At 41.6% G+C, this 20,876-nt stretch overlaps 1 protein-coding gene across 1 annotated transcript; it reads right to left on the bottom strand.

Annotated features, from left to right (window-relative positions):
• Positions 1-1,271: 1,271 nt before the first annotated feature.
• Positions 1,272-20,020, bottom strand: LOC144690921 (cytochrome b-c1 complex subunit 2, mitochondrial-like). The gene is made up of 14 exons (XM_078558825.1): positions 19,888-20,020; positions 15,736-15,825; positions 14,267-14,416; positions 12,210-12,274; positions 10,947-11,003; positions 10,209-10,333; positions 9,002-9,099; positions 8,841-8,898; positions 7,831-7,926; positions 6,209-6,408; positions 6,020-6,100; positions 4,285-4,361; positions 3,396-3,549; positions 1,272-1,436 (listed from the first exon to the last, which is right to left on the bottom strand). The coding sequence occupies exons 1-14, from the start codon at positions 19,930-19,932 to the stop codon at positions 1,353-1,355; spliced, it is 1,380 nt and encodes a 459-aa protein (XP_078414951.1). The 5' UTR covers positions 19,933-20,020; the 3' UTR covers positions 1,272-1,352.
• Between the last annotated feature and the right edge of the window lie 856 nt (positions 20,021-20,876).

Raw genomic sequence — 20,876 nt, 5'->3', positions numbered from 1 at the left:
CACAGTGGATCCATCAGTTCAATGCTCCAAGCTCCATTGGTGGCAAGAATCCTTTGGGCAAGTCATCTCAACAGGGTCCCAGCCCACATCCAGAGCAACCCATTGAAGTGGAAAGCCTAGAGGGTCAGCAGCAGGGGGAGGAGGTGGAAACCACTGAATCTACAACTGACACAACTACCCTAGAGAGTTCCACAAGCTCCAGCACTGAATCCCTGTTGCAGAATTCCCAGAGTCTATCCTTAAACAGCTCCACACAATCCAATGATACAGACTCAGAAACTTCTACTTCAACAGAGGATCAGATGACAAAATCTTCTAGTTCAGACACAATTGTTGACAAAACTCACTCTGTACCTAGGAAGAGGAGCCGATTCTACCTCAAGATGACAAGATAGCTGTTTCTCTAAACGTAGAATTTACAGCATAGAAACTGGCCATTTGGCCCAAATGTTTGTGCTGACATTTATGCTCCACATGAATCTCTTCCCATTCCTTTTAACTAACCCTAATGCATATCCTTCTATTTCTTTCTTCCTCATCTTTACCTAGCTTCTCCTTTAAATGCATCTATACTATTTGCCTCAAGGAGTCCAGCTGTGAGTTCCACATTCTCCCCATTCTCTGGCTAAAAAAGTTTTACCTAAATTCTTTATGGATTTATTAGTGACTATCTTATATTTATGAGCTTTAGTTCTTGTCTCCCCACAAGTTGAAACATTTTCTCTGTCCACCCCAGTATCATCTTTTTGCATCTTCTCTATATCCTCTTTGTAACTTGGTAAGAACTGTGCAAAATGTGGTCTAATCAAAGTTCTATATTAGTGTAAAACAATTTCTCTGCATTTGAATTCCATTCCTCTAGAAATGACCCCCACTGCTTTGTTGCATTTTTACGTCCTTGTTAACCTTCCCCCTTTGCTTCTCAGCGAGGATTTCAAGATCAACCTTCCATTTGATGCTGAGTGGATTTTTAGCAGCGTGTGCAAATGATTGCACCAAGCAGATAAGAAACTTGCCCAACTTACAGCCAGGAGTTTACCATTCCACCAGCATGTGGTGCTAATGCTTGCATTAAGTTTAAAGAATGAGTTACATTTAGCAGAAAGAAGGATATACAGTTAAGCAAGGGAATCCTCGGTTTGCCAACAAAGACAGACAAGTAACAGATGCACAAAGAAGTGTCAGGACTATAATGATTCTTCAGACATTGGAGTTTAGATATATGTTTCCTCCCATGACCATTAGCATGTGAATAAAGAATAATGAGCCTGTTTCCTGGAACCATGATATATATTTTATTAGTAGTGACAGTGCCAATACAGCTCTACAGTTGGATGGTTGGAAGAATAAATTTACAATTCATCAAGGAAAGGTGTGTTGGCCAAATTGCCGCTGGCCGCCATGGACTTCTTACCAGACACAAACTTCTTTGCAGCCTGAAAAGCAAAGAGAATATATTAGGTGCTTGTACTTAGACATGGTATCACAAGTCTGCTTGCCCCTACCTGGAATAAGCTTCTTAAATAGCAATTTCAAAATCTGAAGTCAACTCTTTCCAAATTTGAGACCCAGCTGGACAGTTGAGTATATTTTGCTATGTTTAATGGCACGTTATAAATGCAAGTTGTTGATGGGATGGATCAATTCTTTCTTCTCTGTTGTCTGCTATCAGAGTGACAGCTTGTGCTGAGGCCGTGAATGGTGACAGCACTTTCCAGAGTTTATAATGGCCTTCTCCAAAATACCTGTTCAAACTGTGGAATGCAGTGGAGCGGTCGAACGCCCTGCAATATAAAAGCACCTTTCGACACTGCTATGATCCCAGTAGAAACTGATGACTTTCAAGAGAAAGGAATCCCCACGATGTCAACAGAAAGAAAACCGATAGAGAAGATTTCACTTTTTAAAACATTTACTGTAACAAACCAACTAAAACCAACCAAATTCAAACAATTAGCAAGTGAAAAATATTTTAAAAAGGCAAGTTCCACTTTAAATAGTCAATACAACAAAGATACATCTCAAATAGTTACAAGCACTTGCATTACTTCCCACACAAATGTGGCGCCACATGCAATCTCAGTCTTTCCAACTCAACCTTTGCAATGTAGGATTCTTTCACTTCTCACTCAATTGATTTGGCCCCAAGATTCATTCACCAACAGATGTATTCTATCCGATGTCCCTGGACATAGTTAACACCAACGAGGCACACGTCTACGAACTCGTTTTCACTTAGGTCATGGGGGTCCTGATAGGGTATAGAGTCCCCAGAGACTCCCTTCTCTCTATCCCTTCAAATAGTCTGGTAGGCTCTGGCAATACTGTAACTGTAGCAGTGGGCCTCGTCAAATTCACAATCTCTTGCTCTTCCTGTCTTCGGCTCTCTATCCTTTCCAATACTTTAACACACACAGTAACACTATCTCTGCTCTATTCTCAGAGATCTACTTCAACACAAGGATCTGTTCTCAAATACCAAACAGAAAACTGATCCATTCGTGGACAGCCTTGCTTGTTTCCACTCGTACCAATTCTGTATGTTCTGAACTGTGTGCCACAAAGTCAGGCTGAAATCCAACACCACTGCAATTAGCTTTCCATTTACTCTTTGGATTCTTAGCTTTTCATCCTCATGGCAGCCTCAGATCACATCTGAATTTCTTGGGACCTAATGATATCATAATCAGGAAACCAATCAACCCTCTTTCAAAATACTCCCCAGTTCACCTTGGTCTCAAAGGAGACATTACATAAGAAAATACAGGCTTTTCCCAAAGTTACATGGGTCATCACAGTACACACTGCCCCAGCATTCTCAAAGCACAAGGCTGAGGCCCATAAAGCAAAAAGTATAGCTGAGTGGTCCTGCCAACTCAAAGGGGAGTGGAACAGTCAAGAGATGCAACTTTACGGATCTAGTCTGTGCTGAGCCTGCTGATTTCTTGGGCGTACGTAGTCGTTGGTTCAGCATCACACGCTAGACACGCCCAACCTAAGATCATCTCCCCCTCCTCACCACCAGAAAGCTCTGTATTCGTGGGGTGACAAGGTATCGGCAATAAACATCAGTGTCAACCAAGCTTCCCACAAATTATTGAAATATTTTGGCTCAGGCTTTGGTGGCCGGCCACTGGACCCTTGTACTCTGGTCTTATTTCCTGAGAGGTGTACTTGTATCTGGGCATGGGATGAAAGTGGGGCTTAGGGCCAAGCTGTGATGCCCTCCCCACCATGCAGAGCCAAATCATCTGCTGACAAACTGTGTATATATACACACATACATACAAAAAGGTACAAACTGGCATTCAGTGTCATCATTTGGGGACAGACAATAGGAATAGGGAGGTGAAATGATTCCAATGTTGTGAATGGTTAATCAAAATTTTACTTACATTCACCACATCATTGATGGACACAGAGTCGACTTGCTGAACCAGATCAGGTATGGGCACATATGCACCAGTTAGCAGTACCTGAGAGCCAATCTCATCCAGCAGTCCTTCAGACGGTTCAACTGCCATCAAGCACTTGGCTTTTAGTTGGTTTCTGCAAAATAATCTAGTGTCCATCAAAACTGCACCATGAGAGGAAGCAATGAAATGTTCAAACTGAATACTTTTACATTAGTAGTTTGGATGATCACCCAAAAAAAGTTACAACTTGTTTATATCTCTACTCTGTAACGATTTGAACTGGCAGCAGAAATTAAAACCTGCAGTTCCGCTGGCAGAAGGGTTGGTAATTGGCAAAAGAAGCAGAGGGAGAAGTGAGAATTGTGAATTTATGATAATCTGGCATTCACTGCCTGAAACAGTGGTGGAAGCAGATTCAATAGTAATTTACAACCGGGAGTTGGATAAATACATGATGGGGAAAATCTACAAGGCTACAGGGAAGTAGTGGGGGGAGCAGAACTAATTGTACAGCTCTTTCAGAGTTCTGGCAAGGGCACAATCAGCTGAATGACCTCTTGTGTTGTGCGATTCTACGACCTGAACTTTGTATTCAACTTACTCCTTTCTTCCTTCCCTAATCTGCCAATTCTCTCCTGCTGGTATTCACTTGTTCCTGGGGTGTCTCTTCATTGGCACTCATTGCTCTCCAGAGAAAGGTCATCAAATTGAAATGTTAACTCTGTTTCTCTGTCTACAGATGCTGCCTGACTTACTGAGTGTTTCCAGCATTTTGTGTTTTTATTTCTAGCCCACAACATAGGATTTACTCTCAATGTCCCTGGATGTGACTTAAACCATTTCATTGTACAAACAGCCGGCAGCTTACTTGGCCCGTGTGATATCAGCCTCAGTGACATTTCCTTGAGCAATGCTCTTGACTTCAGATATTGCAGTCTTGATTACCTGCAATTAAAAGTTTACATTTTTCAACAACAAATCTCAAACCAAAACCCAAAATATTTTTGATCATTTAAAAAAAAAATTCTTTCATGGGATGTTGGCGTTGCTGTCAAGGCCAGCATTTGCCCATTCCTCATTGCTCTTGAACTGAGTAGCTTGTTAGGTCATTTCAGAAGGCAGTTAAGAGTCAACCATAATACTGTGGATCAAGTCACATGTAGGCCAGACCAGGTAAAGATGGCAGATTATTAAACATCCTATTAAAATACAGTCCTAGTTTTATCAACTGCTAATCAGAGTATTGGATTAAAAGGTTGAAGACACCTATCAAACTGCTGAAAGATGACAAAGAGAACATGGAACTTAATATTGATGCTGATTAGAATATAGGCTTTTCCATAACCTACAACATAAACCAAAGATCATGCACCTTCACTAGCTTCCTGTAAGCCTTTTCCTTTATAAATTATGTCCACATCTATGATATAAAGTGCCTAAGTAAACATGTTTCAGGGTAATTACACCCTCGTCAATGGTGGTGCTGTTGCAGCTTGGTTTTGAATGTTTTAGTCCCTCAGCCAGTTGCGCAGGGAAATTCATGCTCCAACCAGCTCTATTCCCTCTGCTGCCCAAATTGGAAAACATGTTACTGTTTAAAGAAAGATAGACTTGTATTTATATAGTACCTTTCACAACCATGGGATGTCCCAAAGTGCTTTACAGCCAATCAAGTACTTTTGAAGTGTAGACTGTTTTAATTGGCAGCAGCCAATTTGTGCACAAGCTCCCACTAAAAATAATTGGCAATGACTAGATTGTTTGTTTTTGTGATGTTTAATTATAAACAGTAATATAAAACTGAATTATTGTACCGAATAAGAACATAATTTATTACTTTAAAATGAAGATGGAATTACATCTGAGTACTTTGTTCCAATTATCCTCTATTCTCTGGGCCATCCTTCACCCAAAAACTACTTTTGGTCCTGTGTGTGTGCAATGCCACAAGAAACCGACTAGTAAGTCAAGATTATAATCATCTGTGACACTTGAAAATGTAGTTATGCTGTGTGTATAAAAAAGTTATTTAGAATTTGGAACACAAACTCAATGCATTCAGCCTAGCAGGTTTATGTTCCACATGAACCACCTCCACCTCTCTTCATCTCCCCGTCAGCATATCCTTCTACTTCTTTCTCCTTCATGTATTTATCTAGCTTCCCTTGAAATACATCCATGCTATTTTATCTTAAACACACACTATCGTTGAGAGTTCCACATTCTCACCATGCTGAGTAGAGAAGTTTCTCTTGAATTCCCTATTAATTTATTAGTGACTATCCTATATTTATGGCCCACAGCTTTGGATCCTCCCTCTCAAGTGGAAACATCTTCTCTACATCTATTTTATCGAATCCTTTATTATTTTAAAGACCTCTATCAGGTCACCCTTGGCCTCTTTTCTGAGGGAAAAGAGCCCCAGCCTGGTCAATCCAACAGGATTTTCCCTTCTATTTCCCCATACAACAAATGTTATAAATGTCAGTTACAGATGATGTAGCTGTGATTTGCAGCTTATATGAACTGAGCAATAGCAGATTGGTAATCATCTGAAAGCTGGCAGATTTTAACAAAAAGGTTACAGCGTTGTTGATACATACGTCACTTGCTGAATCCACCTGTGAGATGGTGTAAATGCCAAACAGCCCAGAGTCAGAGTAACTTGCACTGAATGCTGAAACCTGTTTACAGGAATACGTTTTAAGTAAAAGTCAGTCTACAATATGCCAATTCAAAACAAAAATGGATTTAAAACGTGAGATATCATTTGGTGCAGTTACAAAACTCACATCAAACAGCTCTGCATTTTTCTTCATTACCGCCTGATACAACTTGCTGGACACATTACTACCCCTTTTGATATATGGGCCAGCAGCAAGAACATGCTGGAGGACACTGAACACACGGGCCTCAGGTGTACCAGAGGCTGCACTCTCAGCTACCACAGCCGCATGAACCAGACGGTCGTTATTCTGATCACGAATCTCACCTGCAGATATACAAATTAAAGATCACAGGTTATGAAAGATGAACTTTATCCCAATTAGTTTACATTTCAGCTTAAAAAAGCACTTTTCTTAAGGAATGTTATGGGGACATTAATATATATATGTGTATATATATATATATTATATATATATATATTATATATACACACACAAATAAATATATTCTCACACACCACACACACTAACAACAAGCTATTTCTGCTGTACAACTCTTTAAGATTCAAATTATATAAGAAACGTACATCAAAACCCAGTGCTGAATAAGGTCAATCTTGGAGGGGTTTTGCTTGTTTAATCTGCACTACTTTGATTGGACTTTATTTTGGCTGTATAGAACCAACATTAAACTGAAAATTAACTAAAAGTATTCAGCAGGAATTAGCATTTCGGGTTTTTTTTCGTTAACAGACTAAATTAATATCTTCAGAAGATTAAGTGGATGAAATTCAATTCTTGCCCCCATTTAAAATGAAGATAACTACTTTAAATCATAATTCAGGATCTACTGGTATCATTAAATAGAATGTAGTGATTGAGATCTGTTGAACTGGGGAATTGAATAGCAACTTGCATTTATATAGCACCTCTAACATAGTAAAACATCCAAGGTGCTTCACAGGTCCATTATCAAACAAGATTTAACACCGGATCACATAAGGAAATTTCAGGACAAAAGCTTGGAGATAGAAGTGGCTTTAAGGGGGTGGGGAATGCATGAGTTTAGGGAGAAAATTCCAGGGTTTAGGGCCTAGGCACTACAGAGACATTAACAGGACTATCTGATCCTTTTTAGGGGAAGTTAGGAATTTAATTTTCCCCTAAGGTGGGAGCTCAACAGCTAGGCTGGGACAAAGAGATGCAGAGACACCTTACTGTATATCCTGAAAATATGTGTGGCAAAATTACCTGGCATCATAGTTGAGTAAAGCTGACATAATGAATGCCTCTCAATGGTGACTAAGGATGCAACTCCTGCATTTAATTATCAGAAAAGCTAAGATCTTAAAAGGTCTGTGGTGCAGTGGGTAGGCTCCCTACCTTTTGAGCCAGAAACTCTGGGTTTGAGTGTCACTCCAGGACTTGATGACCATAATGTGGCCAAACAGTTGATTGTTAACCTGCAAGTCCTTCCAACCTGACTATGGCTGGGGGTAAGAGCAGGAGACACTCCTGATCAGACACGCTTGATGCAGATTGGTGCCCTTCAAACTATAGCTCCTGGCTTCAGGATAGTGACCTGTTCCAGGAAAAACAAGCTCTGGAAAAGACTCAGGAAGTCTTCTATGGCTAATATTTTTAAAATGGCCATACAATCCACTTAACTTCTCAGTAGATGTATTATGCTGATATATATACTAAACCCCAGACCCTGTACATCTGTACACATTGCTCACAACGCTTACCTCCACGGAACTTAGGTGCAGCACTAGCTGCACCAGTACCACTCCTCATGTTCAAGTAGTGTTCGCCCACTTGCTTTAATACCGTATGGTTCACACCTGTGGATGGGAAGAGAAGCAACAGTGTGGTATGCTGGTTGTGCAATCCCACACTACAATAACCCTCTAAGACACCTTCAATATTAAAACAGCTGCTAGAACTAAAATAAAACTAAAGTGAAACACCTGGAGACCAACGGATTTTTTTTTCTTTATTCCTTCTTAGGATGTGGAAGTCACTGGCAAGGCCAGCATTTTGTTGCCCATCCCTAGTTGCCCTTGGACTGAATGGCCTGCCGGGCTTTTTCAGAGGGGAGTTAAGAATCAACCACATTACTGCGGGTCTGGAGTCACATATAGGCCAGGCCAAGTAAGGATGGCAGATTTCCTTCCCTAAAAGGACATTAGTGAACCAGATGGGTTTTTACGACAATCGATGATAGTTTCATGGTCACCATCACTGAGACTAGCTTTATGTTCCAGATTTATTGAATTCAAATTCCACCAGCTGCCATGGTGGGATTTGAACCCATGTCTTTAAATGAATTTGATTACTTTTGATCTGTCAGAATAAATTGCAACAGAGCTCACCAGTACTTTAATTATGAATATTTATAAAAACACAATTAGATTATCTATACTTTAAATTTTCTTTTGAGTGTGACAGAGTGCAATACCTCACTACACACCTTATTGTAACCAACTGGGTGTTTAATTTTAAAATCATAACATGCTAAATTCAGATTTGAAAAATACACTGGTTTGTTTCTCAAAGGCTGTTTAGAAAGCAAAAACTGAAGAGTTGCATTTTTGTAGCATCTTTCACAACCTCAGGTCATCCCAAAGCACTTCAAAGCCAATTAAGTATTTTTGAAGTGTAGTCACTGTTTTGTGATAGAAAAAAGTTGCCAAGAAACAAACTGACAAAAAGGAGCATTGAAAACTATAACTTATTATGCTAATGTGACGCTTACCCAGCCCTACGAGAGCCATCCTTCCACTTGTAAAATTGTTTTGTACAAACTCGTGCAGCTATGGAGACATTAAGAGTCATGCACGTATTAGAGAGAATCATCAAAATTTTGTTTCTTTTAAAGATTTTCTTTGTGGAGATTATTTTGTGTTTTATTCTTACCTGATCCACTGTGTGATGGCCAATCATAAATTTAGGACAGTAAAGGGGGTTGCTCAGGGCGTTACGGTAAGCAGCTGAATGCAGATTCTCCAGAACACCTATAAAAGAAAAATCAAATACACTTGCTTTCCACATTTGAATGCTCGCCAGAAAATCATGATTGTTTCCTCAGCAAGAATACAGAATTACTCACGAGGCATTATAACATAGAACGTACTGCACAGGCCATTCAGCCCAACTGGTCTATGCTGATGTTTATACTCTACAACGTCCTTCCCCCACCTCATCTCACCCTATCAACATATTCTTCTATTCATTTCTCATGTACTTAATCTGGCTTCTCTTTAACTGCACCTATGCTATTCACCTCAACTACACCATGTGGTATGAGTGCTACATTCCAAAAACAAAAGTTTGACAAAATATAGTAACAAAAAAGAGCAGCTATTTCTAACCATACCAGACTGTGACATATTGCATACGTACATCCACTGTCCTTTACCTGTGCTTAACATTAAATTACTGACATGCCATTCTTCCATCGTTGCTGGGACAAAATCCTGGCATTGCCCACCTAATGGCAATGTGGGAGTTCCTTCACCACATAAACTGCAGTTCAAGTAGGTGACTCATCTCCACCTTCCCAAAGGCAACTGGATATGGGCAACAAATCCCACATCCCAAGAATGATACAATGCAAGAGGAGGCCAGTCAGCCCATCCTGCATGTGCCAGCTGAATAAAGATATATGTAAAACCAGCCTCGGAGAGGACTCAGTACAGTGAGAAAGGGTTCTTCCTCTGTATAAACTTCTGCTTTTGTTTGGCTAAGCAGCAACACCTTAGCAGTTATTGACTGACAAGGCTTCCCTGTTATATTTGCAAGGAAATCCCTATACATTTAAATACTGAAGTATCTTAGGGAGGTGACTGCCAATAACATTAGTGATGAGGGCTGTGGTGTAGTTGTGTTGGAAGGATCAGCTACCTCCACAGGATCAAGTTTAATGCTTCAGTCTGCAAGGATACTAACCTAAGCTTAAACCTAACCTAACGTAACTTACTCAACAGCTCACCCAGCTGCCAGTAAACACTAGGTTCAGTGGTGGTCTAGAAGCAGTGTTACAATGTCACTAATTCACAAATAAAATCAGCATTGCAGACCAGTTGTTTTAATATCTGCCCAACACATGTCTTTCAAATCTCACCTATTTGTGGATTCTGAAAAGCGACTGCTCTGTCCAGTTCCAGTTTCGGAGGGAGTTCCGATAGTTCCCACGGCCTGAACTCCTGGGCAGCAGTAACATTGATCAGATACTCCATTACTGTGTCACTGAGGGGAAAAATATCAGGGGCTAGATATCCACAACAACTTGCATTCATATTGTGCAGAAAACAATGTGGAAAGTGACCTAGGAGTCAGCCAAGAGAGGGGGAAGAGCGGATTGAAAAACAAAAATGAAGTATGGATCTGCAGCCAGGGCGAGAGGCTGGAGTTACGATAGTTTGATGTACAAGTTTTCAGTGTGTATTATCTACAAACCATCATCTATTACGAGCGAGTGGCAGAAAGGTCTTGTACCAGTTGGTGCTGAACAGGCCACCTAACACAAAGAGGATAGCTGTGTAGCATCAATTGAGGATGTTAAACCTGGCAAGACCATAATAAAATTAAATCAGTAGATGGTAGCTCATAATAACTTTAAACCTGAGCTGCATAGGTTTTTGCCAGACAAGGGTATAAAAGGATATGGAGCCAAGGCAAGTAGATGGAGTTAAGATGCAGGCAGATCAGCCATGATCTCATTGAATTGTGGAACAGGCTTGAGAGGCTGAATGGGCTGCTCCTGTTCCTAGGCTTTAAAGCCAATGATTTTTGTAAAATTCCAATCTTTAAAAAGGTGTGAAAAGCAGAGGCTGTCTATAAAACGTGTCTTAATACTCACACGCAGTCTCGCATACATTCCACTGCGTAGATCATGTTTTCCCTCGTAGATGTCACACTGCAAAAGCAGAAATGGCCAGTAATTTCTGGATGAAATTAAACTAGAGTCAGCTGAAGATCAGAGATGTCTTTGTAAACCCTCTTAAACGTTTCTAGCAATTAATCTGTCTGCTACATAGCAACACAGGGAAATTCAAACACTTTTGATCTACAGAAAAATAGTTTTAGGATTAAAACAGGCAAGGGTTTATTTTCAGTAACTGTGGCCAGGTGGGTCAGACACTGAAATCTATAGTTCAATGAGATGCAAACTTGTTCTGCAATAGGATTTCCAGGAAGCAAATATTCACATCAAACTGAGTGAAACTAGGACTATCTTCACAAATTGGATGCAATCTACTTAGAACCAAAAACTGGGAGACTGGGCGATACGCATGTTGCTGAAATGAAAGTTTCTGGTGTGTGCTGCCTGTAAGAGTCCAGTGTGAGATGACTTTGGCCAGTCTCAACCAGTTCCCAGTGGATATGGACCCACAGCAGAAAAAAAATTGTCAAAGTTTGTCACTAAACTGGCAAGTTCAATCAGACAGGCTGTAATAGCTGGTGTAGGGAAGAGTTCTGGAAATATAATGCATTGAGGCAGTTGTAGAGCACCGTATGTTTGTCTTCTGCATCTAAGCCATGCAATATCTGACCCTGAGGCTAAAAAGGAAGAATTTGCATTGATATAGTGCCTTTCACAACGTCATGACATCCCAAAGTGCTTTACAGCCAGTTAAGTAGGTTTTGAAGTGTTGTCACTGTTGACTGAAATGGGACAACAAATTTGTGTACAGCATGATCCCAAAAACAGAAATGGAATAACAACCAGATAATTTTTTTTTATATATAAAAGTGATGTTGGTTGAAGCGTAAATATTGGTGAGAACTTGCCTGCTCTTCTTTGAATAGTATCACTGGATCTTTAGTGTCCACCTGAGAGTATATGGTACCTCAGTTTAATGTTTCACCCAAAAGATGGCGCCTCCGATAATCCAGCACTGCCTCAGTACTGTACTGGGAGTGTCAGCCTGCAGTTTGTGTTCAAGCCTCTGGAATGGGACTTGAACTCATAACCTTCCGATTTAGAGACATGAGTTCTACCCATCGAGCTAGGACTACCCGATTCCAGCCCATCAGGGAAAGTGACCCACTGCCGATACAGATATCTCTCATCCTGATGAATACAGAATTTGAGCTGAAAACATGAAATAAATACACTTACCTCAGGCAGCCTCCTACAGCTTCTACGCCACGGGTTATTCTGAATGACGAAGCTCCCTTTGTAGTCTGTAAAACGGAACAAGCTTTGGTTAAAACCAAAAGAGTATGGTTGTTAATGGAGATCTGTACCCTAAATTCAACATAAAAATGAAAAAATTACATATTTTAAGATGTTATAAAATTAATCTCTATTAAAAGTACATTAAAGGATGCAGGGACTGCAACTGGATAATTCAGTGTGTGCACTAAGATCACACTTTGCTGAGGGACCAACAGATAGTGACAGTGTGCTACGTAGAGGATAATTCATAGCCAAGACCATTCTTCAAGGCAGTAATATACCAAACCGTTTGTGAAGTTAACCGATGTGTCCTGATTCCTGTGTTTTGATATATAGAGGCTTCACTTCACATCATTAATACTATTGGCAGAAAATCAGCTAGGGATTTGTTCTTGATCAATATTCCAATAATTCCTACTCCTGATCAATATCCAGTGATTCCTGCTGGAAAGTTAACATGTATGGAGATCAGGTGAGGCCATGATCAGACTCTGTTGTGATGCCCAACAGAGTCGAATAGTCTGGCAACATTCACTCTCCAGAATCACACACATGAAATGGCCATGTGGGCAAAGAGCCAGAGAATTGCTAGCACCAGGAGAATCGTATCCCAACTAGTATAAGTGGCAGATGGAATTTAACCCTGGAAAGTGTGAGGTGATACATTTTGGAAGGAGTAATTTGACAAGGATGCTTTAGTGACTGGAAGCCAGTGTCCAGTGGCATACCACAGGGATCTGTGCTCGGTCCCCTATTATTTGTCATTTATATAAACAACATAGATGACTATGTGGGGGGTAGGATTAGTAAGTTTGCGGATGACACAAAGATTGGCCGGGTGGTTAACAGTGAGGCTACAGGAAGATATAGACGGGATGGTCAAATGGGCAGATAAGTGGCAGATGGAATTTAACCCTGAAAAGTGTGAGGTGATACACTTTGGAAGGAGTAATTTGACAAGGAAGTATTCAATGACCGGCATGGCACTAGGAAGTTCTGAGTAACAAAGGGACCTTGGTGTGTGTATCCATAGATCTCTGAAGGCGGAGGGGCATGTTAGTGGGGTGGTGAAAAAGGCATATGGGACACTTGCCTTTATCAATTGAGGCAAAGATTACAAAAGTAGGGAGGTCATGTTGGGGTTGTATAGAACCTTGGTGAGGCCACAACTGGAGTACTGTGTGCAGTTCTGGTCGCCATATTATAGGAAGGATGTGATTGCACTGGAGGGGGTGCAGAGGAGATTCACCAGAAATGTTTCATCCCAGGCAACATCAAGTTATGAAGAGAGGTTGGATAGACTTGGGTTGTTTTCGTTGGAGCAGAGAAGGCTGAGGGGCGACCTGATCGAGGTGTACAAGATTATGAGGGGCATGGACAGGGTGGATAGGGAGCAGCTGTTCCCCTTAGTTGAAGGGTCAGTCACAAGAGGGCATAAGTTCAAGGTGAGGGGCAGGAGGTTTAGGGGGGATGTGAGGGAAAACTTTTTTACCCAGAGGGTGGTGACAGTCTGGAATGCGCTGCCTGGCAGGGTGGTGGAGGTGGGTTGCCTCACACCCTTTAAAAAGTACCTGGATGAGCACTTGGCATGTCATAACATTCAAGGCTATGGGCAAAGTGCTGGTAAATGGGGTTAGGTAGGTAGATCAGGTGTCTCTCACGTGTCAGTGCAGACTCAATGGACCGAAGGGGCTCTTCTGCACTGTGAGATTCTGTCATTGGGAGAAAGGGGGAGGACAGGTGAGTAAACCTGGAGGTAGGGGGGTAAATGCTACCTTGTGATATCAAGTAACAGCATTACCCACACAAACATAACTGTAAACCATTCAGTTCAATAAGACTATTTAAAATAATCTACCCACTCAGGATGGTGAGAGCAACACAATTTATTTCAATGCTTTAAAACAGATGGCTTAGCGAGAAATAAATCTTGAATAAGTGTTTCAAAGGTGAAAAGTTGTTCCAAATGCTAAGCTTTTTATTAAAAATTAACTCACCAAGTTTGCTGCGAGGCGAAGGGCATGGGTGATGCCCAAGTTATTGGTACTCTCATATCTGCTGCCTGCCTTTATAAAGACACCAATCTTTGAGATTGGTGAGTAGTTCTCTAGGGAGGCAATTACCAACCCATTTGGCAATTTGGACACCTGTAGGAGAAAAATTGAGCTCCTGTAAAGACTTGATCCTCATATTAAATTTAAAATCCTGAGCCTACATGAATTTTCAACTTAATTTCCTGTTATGATTTTTGGTCACACTTTTATCTCAACATTGAAATTGCTTATTTAATAACCTATGATTGAATTCTCCTATGTGAACTTGTCCTGATGATATGGTAGTTGGAGGCTGTAGCTACTAGATGGTGTTTTTGTCCCGTTTTATCTAACACACTGGGAAATACATGTACAAAATAATAGGACTTCAGTTTATTAACTGGACAGTGAAATAAACTCAGATCCCCAGAGATTTGAGCACATAATCTTGGCTGACATCTTAGGATATTATTGAAGGAGCCCTGAACTTCAGAGTGTAATCCAAAAGATGGCAATTGAGGTTCCATTTACCAGTTCAAACAAGAGCTGGGGAGTTCTCCCAAAGCCCTGGCCAACATTTATTTATCAACCAATGTTACCAACAAACAGAATATCTGATCATTCATTTCACTGCTGTTTCTGGGACCTTGCTGTGCTCAAATTGGCTACCACATTTTCCAACGTTACAATCATAACCACAGTTCAAAGGAAATTCACTAGATGTGAAGCACTTTGAGTCAACTTGAGGACGTGAAAGGTACATTTAAATTATCAGGACACATATACAGTGTCATGGTTTAACTCAGTGCAAAGTATTTCTAATATTGTATTCCAATTGCTTTTCCACCATAATTTGTCTCTTTCCATTCCTCTCATGAAAGTACCGATGCCTTGCTGGGTGGTTCCATAGGGCCCATGCTCCCTCTGGTGTCGTGCTGCGATGGTCAATCATCATGCGCAATTCTAGACAGCGAGGGAACTGAAAAACCACAACCACGTCCCTACCCCCATTCTGGTAAAAGTTAGTTAACTCAGCACCGACAGAACAATGAACCCTTGACTTTCTGGTCTACAAACTCAGCTATTCACCAGATCAATGAACCAAGTTCAAACATCTTAAATTTGGGTTTTTTTTCTGTATCTTATGAACAGTGATCAAAAGAGGTACAAATGCTCAGGTCTCGTTAAGCTTCTTAAACAGCAAATTGAAGTAATGATTAGGATTACAGTAACACAAAGTGCAGGCTGCAAGCAACTCAGTGGCATGCAGCACACTGTTGCAATATACCCTAGGGCATCTCCATGGACATCATCTGAGGGCAATCAGCTCAAGGTGGCACAAAGCCTTGGTGCCGCTGAAGGGTTCACTCAAAAAGATAGTCAAGGTGGAATCACACTTCTGATATAGAAGCCGTGACTAGTTGTTCACTGACCTGCAGTTCCTGAGGTGGAAGGTGTGTTTTTTCTGCAGCTGCTGTAAACTCATACTTAGGCGCAGCTTTGGGTGAATAAAGCCTCTTCGTCTGAAATCAAAAATTCATACCAGCATTAGCAATCAATTAAAAGGTATCAGAAAGGTATCCTGGATATCTCAGTGAAGGTTTTTGCTCCATTTGTTTTTAATATTTATTTAAATAGTGGAAGAAACTAAAGCTCCATTTCATAATGTTATAGGTTATAAGGAAAATCCCTAGCCCAAAATCTGGGGCAAGCTGATCTTTTAGTGATTATAACTCATGATAAACTTTTACAAAAGCAACATATTGCAGAAGCTGGGATTCTGAAATAAAAACAGAAAATGTTGCAAATACTCAGCAGGCCTGGCAGCATCTGTTGACAGAGAAACCGAGTTAATATTTTACACCATCATTCCTTTTTCCATTTAATCCCTCCTGTCTTCCACTTTACCACAGGCTTTCATTTCTGTTTTTCCCACCCCTTCCATGCCTCTGCGCTTGCTCAAAATCTGTTACACTGATAATTCTTTCCAGTTCTGTTGAAAGGTCATCGGCCTGAAACATTAGCTCTGTTCCTCTCTCCATAGATGCTGCCTGACCCTCTGAGTGTTTCCAGTTTATTCAGTTTTAATCATTACTAATTACCATTAAAAGTTTAATTAATGGTACAATACAGACCACATAAACTGTTCTTCAAAGGAGCTTTTTTAATGCAGCAATTTTTTTCAGCTTCGGCTACTTATCCCGGCCCACGGTGGAAGGTGAATGGACATCCTGCTCAAGTCTCCATCACTGCTGTTCTGAGACAGGAGGCCAAGGACAGCTCTCTTTCTTTTGACCTCCCTTAGCTCCTCTTTACAGTGCAGACCTCAACACAGGAACTCAATGTAGAGTGTACCACCGCTTCATGGTACAACACTGTGCTACACCACAACAAGGAGTTTGTTTAAACTGGTTCATTTTCTCCTTGTTAAATAGGCTTTTAAAGCCATATTGGTCTTCATCTACCAGTTGTGAGTCAAAGATCAACCATCTTTAAAAAACAAACCAGAATATAGAAATGACAAGTTAATAAGCCATTTGACTTGGACTGCCTGTGCTGCTGCTAACTATTCAACTGCAGTTATCTGCTCCAATCTCCTTTCCCATTATTATTTCTATTGCAGTCTATTCCTAACCTATCAAAATATTGTGGATGCTGGAAATCTGAAACAAAAACAGAAAATGCTGGGAAAACTCAGCAGGTCTGGCAGCATCTGTGGAGAAATTTCTCCATAGCATCTCTCCTCAGGTGCTGCCAGACCTGCAGAATTTTTCCAGCATTTCCTGACCTATCAAAGACTTGTTCTCTAAGAAAATAATATTAACTATTAATTCAAACAGCAGTTATAGAAATTAACCAACTTTGACTTCACCATTGTAGGCTGCTCTTTACTATCTAATTTCTTTTTTGGTTATACTAGAAACCTGCTTCAATAACCACTTGTCATTCCCTGTCCTCATGAACCTCAGTGTAAAGTAATTTCCAACTTCGCTCTTCTTCTAATGATAACCTAGTCTATGTTCCCTCATTACTGACCTGACAACCAACAGAAACAAGCTGTTACCATTTACCCTCTCTAAATCTCTACTAGATGCCCCAATTTAGTGAATCTTCACTGTCCCCTTTCTATATATTGAATATCATTCCTAAAAAAAGGTGTCCAGAACTGTATGCAATATTCCAACATGATCCGGCCAATGCCTTGGGTAAATTCAACAAAAATTCCTTGATTTTGTATTCAATGACCCACTACATAAAACCCATCTGTATGTTGTGATTCTTAATTCTTGCCTTTTCTGTGCCACAAGTAGTCAAAATGGAGTTGATATAGGATGGTAACATCTTTTTAAAAATTCATTTACGGGATGTGGGCTTCGTTGGCTAGGCCAGCATTTATTGCCCATCCCTAATTGCCCTTGAGAAGCTGCCTTCTTGAACCGCTGCAGTCCCTATGGTGAAGGTACACCCACAGTGCTGTTGGGAGTTCCAGGATTTTGACCCAGCAACAGTGAAGGAACGGTGATTTATTTCCAAGTCACGATGATAAGTGGCTTGGATGGGAACTTCCAGGTGGTGGTGTTCCCATGTACATGCTGCCCTTGTCCTTCTTTGTGGTAGCGGTCATGGGTTTCAAAGGTGCTGCCTAAGGAGCCTCGGTGAGTTTCTGCAGTGCATTATGTAGATGGTACACATTGCTGCCACTGTGTGTCAGTGGTGGAGGGAGTGAAAGTTTGTGGAAGGGGTGCCAATCAAGCAGGCTGCTTTGTCCTGGATGGTGTCAAGCTTCTTGAGTGTTATTGGAGCTGCACTCATCCGGGCAAGTGGAGAGCATTCCATCACACTCCTGACTTGTGCCTTGTAGATGATGGACAGGCTTTGGGGAGTCAGGGGGTGAGTTACTCGTGGTAGGATTCCAAGCCTCTGACCTGCTCTTGTAGCCACAGTATTTATATGGCTAGTCCAGTTCATTTTCTGGTCAATGGTAACCCCCAGGATGTTGATAGTGGGGGATTCAATGATGGTAATGTCATTGAATGTCAAGGGGTGATGGTTGGATTCTCTTTTGTTGGAGATGGCCATTACCTGGCACTTGTGTGGCATGAATGTTACTTGCCACTTGCCAGCCCAAGCCTGGATATTGTCCAGGTCTTGCTAATTTTGGACATGGACTGCTTCAGTATCTGAGGAGTCACGAATGGTGAACATTGTGCAATCATATTGAAATATATAAGATCCTGAGGGTACTTGACAAGGTGGATGCTGAAAGGATGTTCCCCTTATGGGAGAGACTAAAACTAGGGGACACTGTCTTAAGTGGGAGACCCCTTATTTTTAAACTGAGGTGAAGAGAATTTTTTCCCTCAGAGGGCTGTGAGTCTTTGGAACTCTCTGCCTTGAAGAGCAGTGGAGGCAGGGTTATTGAATATTTTTAAGGCAGAGGCAGATAGATTCTTGAATAACAAGGGAGTAAATGGTTATCAGGGAACGTGGGAATGTGGAGTTGGGGCCACAATCAGATCAGCCACGACCTTATTGAATGGTGCTGCAGGGCTCCAGTGGCCAATTGGCCTCCTCCTTCTTCTAATTCATATATTCGTGTGTATTGTTGATGCAAAGCAAAATTTAGATGAACATTAAATGACAATCTAACCACACTTATTGATGAATAATCAGTCTAACAAATACTGCAAAGATAAAAGCAAAATACTGCAGATGCTGGAAATCAGAAACAAAAACAAAAATAGCTGGAAAAACTCAGCAGGTCTGACAGCATCTGCGAGAGGAATACAGTTAACGTTTCAAGTCCAGATGACTTCTCATCAGAACTAAGAAATATAGAAATGAGGTGAAATATAAGCTGGTTGAGGGGGGTGGGACAGGTAGAGCTGGATAGAGATGGAGGCAAAGAAGAGATTGCCAAAGATGTCATAGGCAAAAGGACAAAGGGGTGTTGACGGTGGTGATATGGGCAAAGATAAAGATGCTTCACATTTTTGGTGAAAGTAGAGTTTCCCTCGCCACACCAAAATAATCACTTAAATTAGAAATATAAAACAGGAGGCCCTGTCAGTGCAAGAATTGTGCAGCTGGTGTTATAACCTTTGCAATGTCAAAACCCTACATAGGTACTAGCTGCATTTAGTGAGTGCGGATATATAGTAGTGCATTTTTTTAAAGGCATAATTTTGTAGAGATCATGGAAGAGAGGGATTCGGGGTTTCTGACTGGTTTAACTGAGCGCAGAGGTTGGACTTTCTCATTCACCCAGTGGGGATGACCTTGAGTAATCTCACAACACCGGCCCCATTAACCAGCTCTCCCGGTGACCGGGCTTCCACCGGGGCTGGAGATACTGAGGATCAGGATGGGTTCAGGACCGAGTCCGAGCCGGCGCGGCGGGGGGGATGTGGGGAGGCGCCGAGGCTCCGAGCGGCCGCTCCTACTTGGGCAGCGCCTTAGGCCTCAACGGCACCTCACCAGGGTCACCGGTAATTTTCCCTTCTCTACAGACACCGGACCAAGGGCTTTTTGGTCGAGTAGCAAGTAACCTGTCCCTTGGCGCAGATACGTATCGAGTTACTTACGACAAGATTTGCGAGCGCAGAATTCACTCCCTTCACCGACCTCATCGTCTCGGCAGCGGCACTCACCAGCGGCCAGATCTGTGACCCACACAATATGGCGGCACACCAGCGACCAGATCTGTGACCCACACAATATGGCGGCACACCAGCGACCAGATCTGTGACCCACACAATATGGCGACTCACCAGCGACCAGATCTGTGACCCACACAATATGGCGGCTCACCAAGGAGCGGCTTTGGAACATGCCCAATATGTTTGACTGTTCTTGATAAAGCAATAAAGCAGCTGCTCTTCTGGAAACTCGCTCACAGGAGACTTTCAGGAGGACAGCGAAAACACTTAAGGGAAACTCAAAGCATCCTTCATACATTTTCATGTACTCATGGGAGTCTCTGACTTGTGACTGACCAAAATGCAGGAGGTTATTTGAGAAGGCACTGAACACATTGAGTAACTTTGTCAGGAGCATGCAGAGGCAAAGTTGAGGCATGAGAGAGAGAGCATAAAAGCTGTCAAAAAAACACCTAATCTACTCGACCCATCAGGCATCACCACCCTGCGTGTGGCAGAGTCTGCAGATTGCACATTGGACATATTAAACATCTCGGAACCCATCGAACTGGAATGGAAGCTTACTTCAATCCTGAGGGACTGATAAGACTAATAGGCACCGACAGCACAGAAGGCGGCCATTCGGCCCATTGTGCCTGTGCCCGTCAACAAAGATCTGATTACACTAATCCCATTTTCCACGCTTGGCCCTTAGCCCTGGAGGCTATGGCAACGCAAGTGAATATCTAAATTCTTCTTAAATGTTACGAGAGTTTCTGACTCAACCACCCTTTCAGGCAGTGAGTTCCAGACTCCCACCACCATCTGGGTGAAAAAATTTCTCCTCAACCCCCCTCTTAGCCTTCTACCTGTTACCGTAAATCTATGCCCCCTGGTTATTGACACCTCTACTAATGGAAAAAGTGCCTTCCTAT

Source organism: Cetorhinus maximus, chromosome 15 (genome assembly GCF_964194155.1).
Source record: "Cetorhinus maximus chromosome 15, sCetMax3.hap1.1, whole genome shotgun sequence".
Classification (NCBI taxonomy): Eukaryota; Metazoa; Chordata; class Chondrichthyes; order Lamniformes; family Cetorhinidae; genus Cetorhinus; species Cetorhinus maximus.
This window is presented reverse-complemented; position numbering and strand designations above follow the sequence as displayed.

Coding starts and splice junctions, on each gene's coding strand:
- LOC144690921 (XM_078558825.1), bottom strand. CDS start 19,932: ATGAGGTCGGTGAAGGGAGTGAATTCTGCGCTCGCAAATCTTGTC. Junction 6,101..6,208: donor AAAATGCAGAGCTGTTTGAT/GTGAGTTTTGTA, acceptor TCCTGTAAACAG/GTTTCAGCATTCAGTGCAAG. Junction 1,437..3,395: donor CCATCAATGATGTGGTGAAT/GTAAGTAAAATT, acceptor TTTGCTTTTCAG/GCTGCAAAGAAGTTTGTGTC.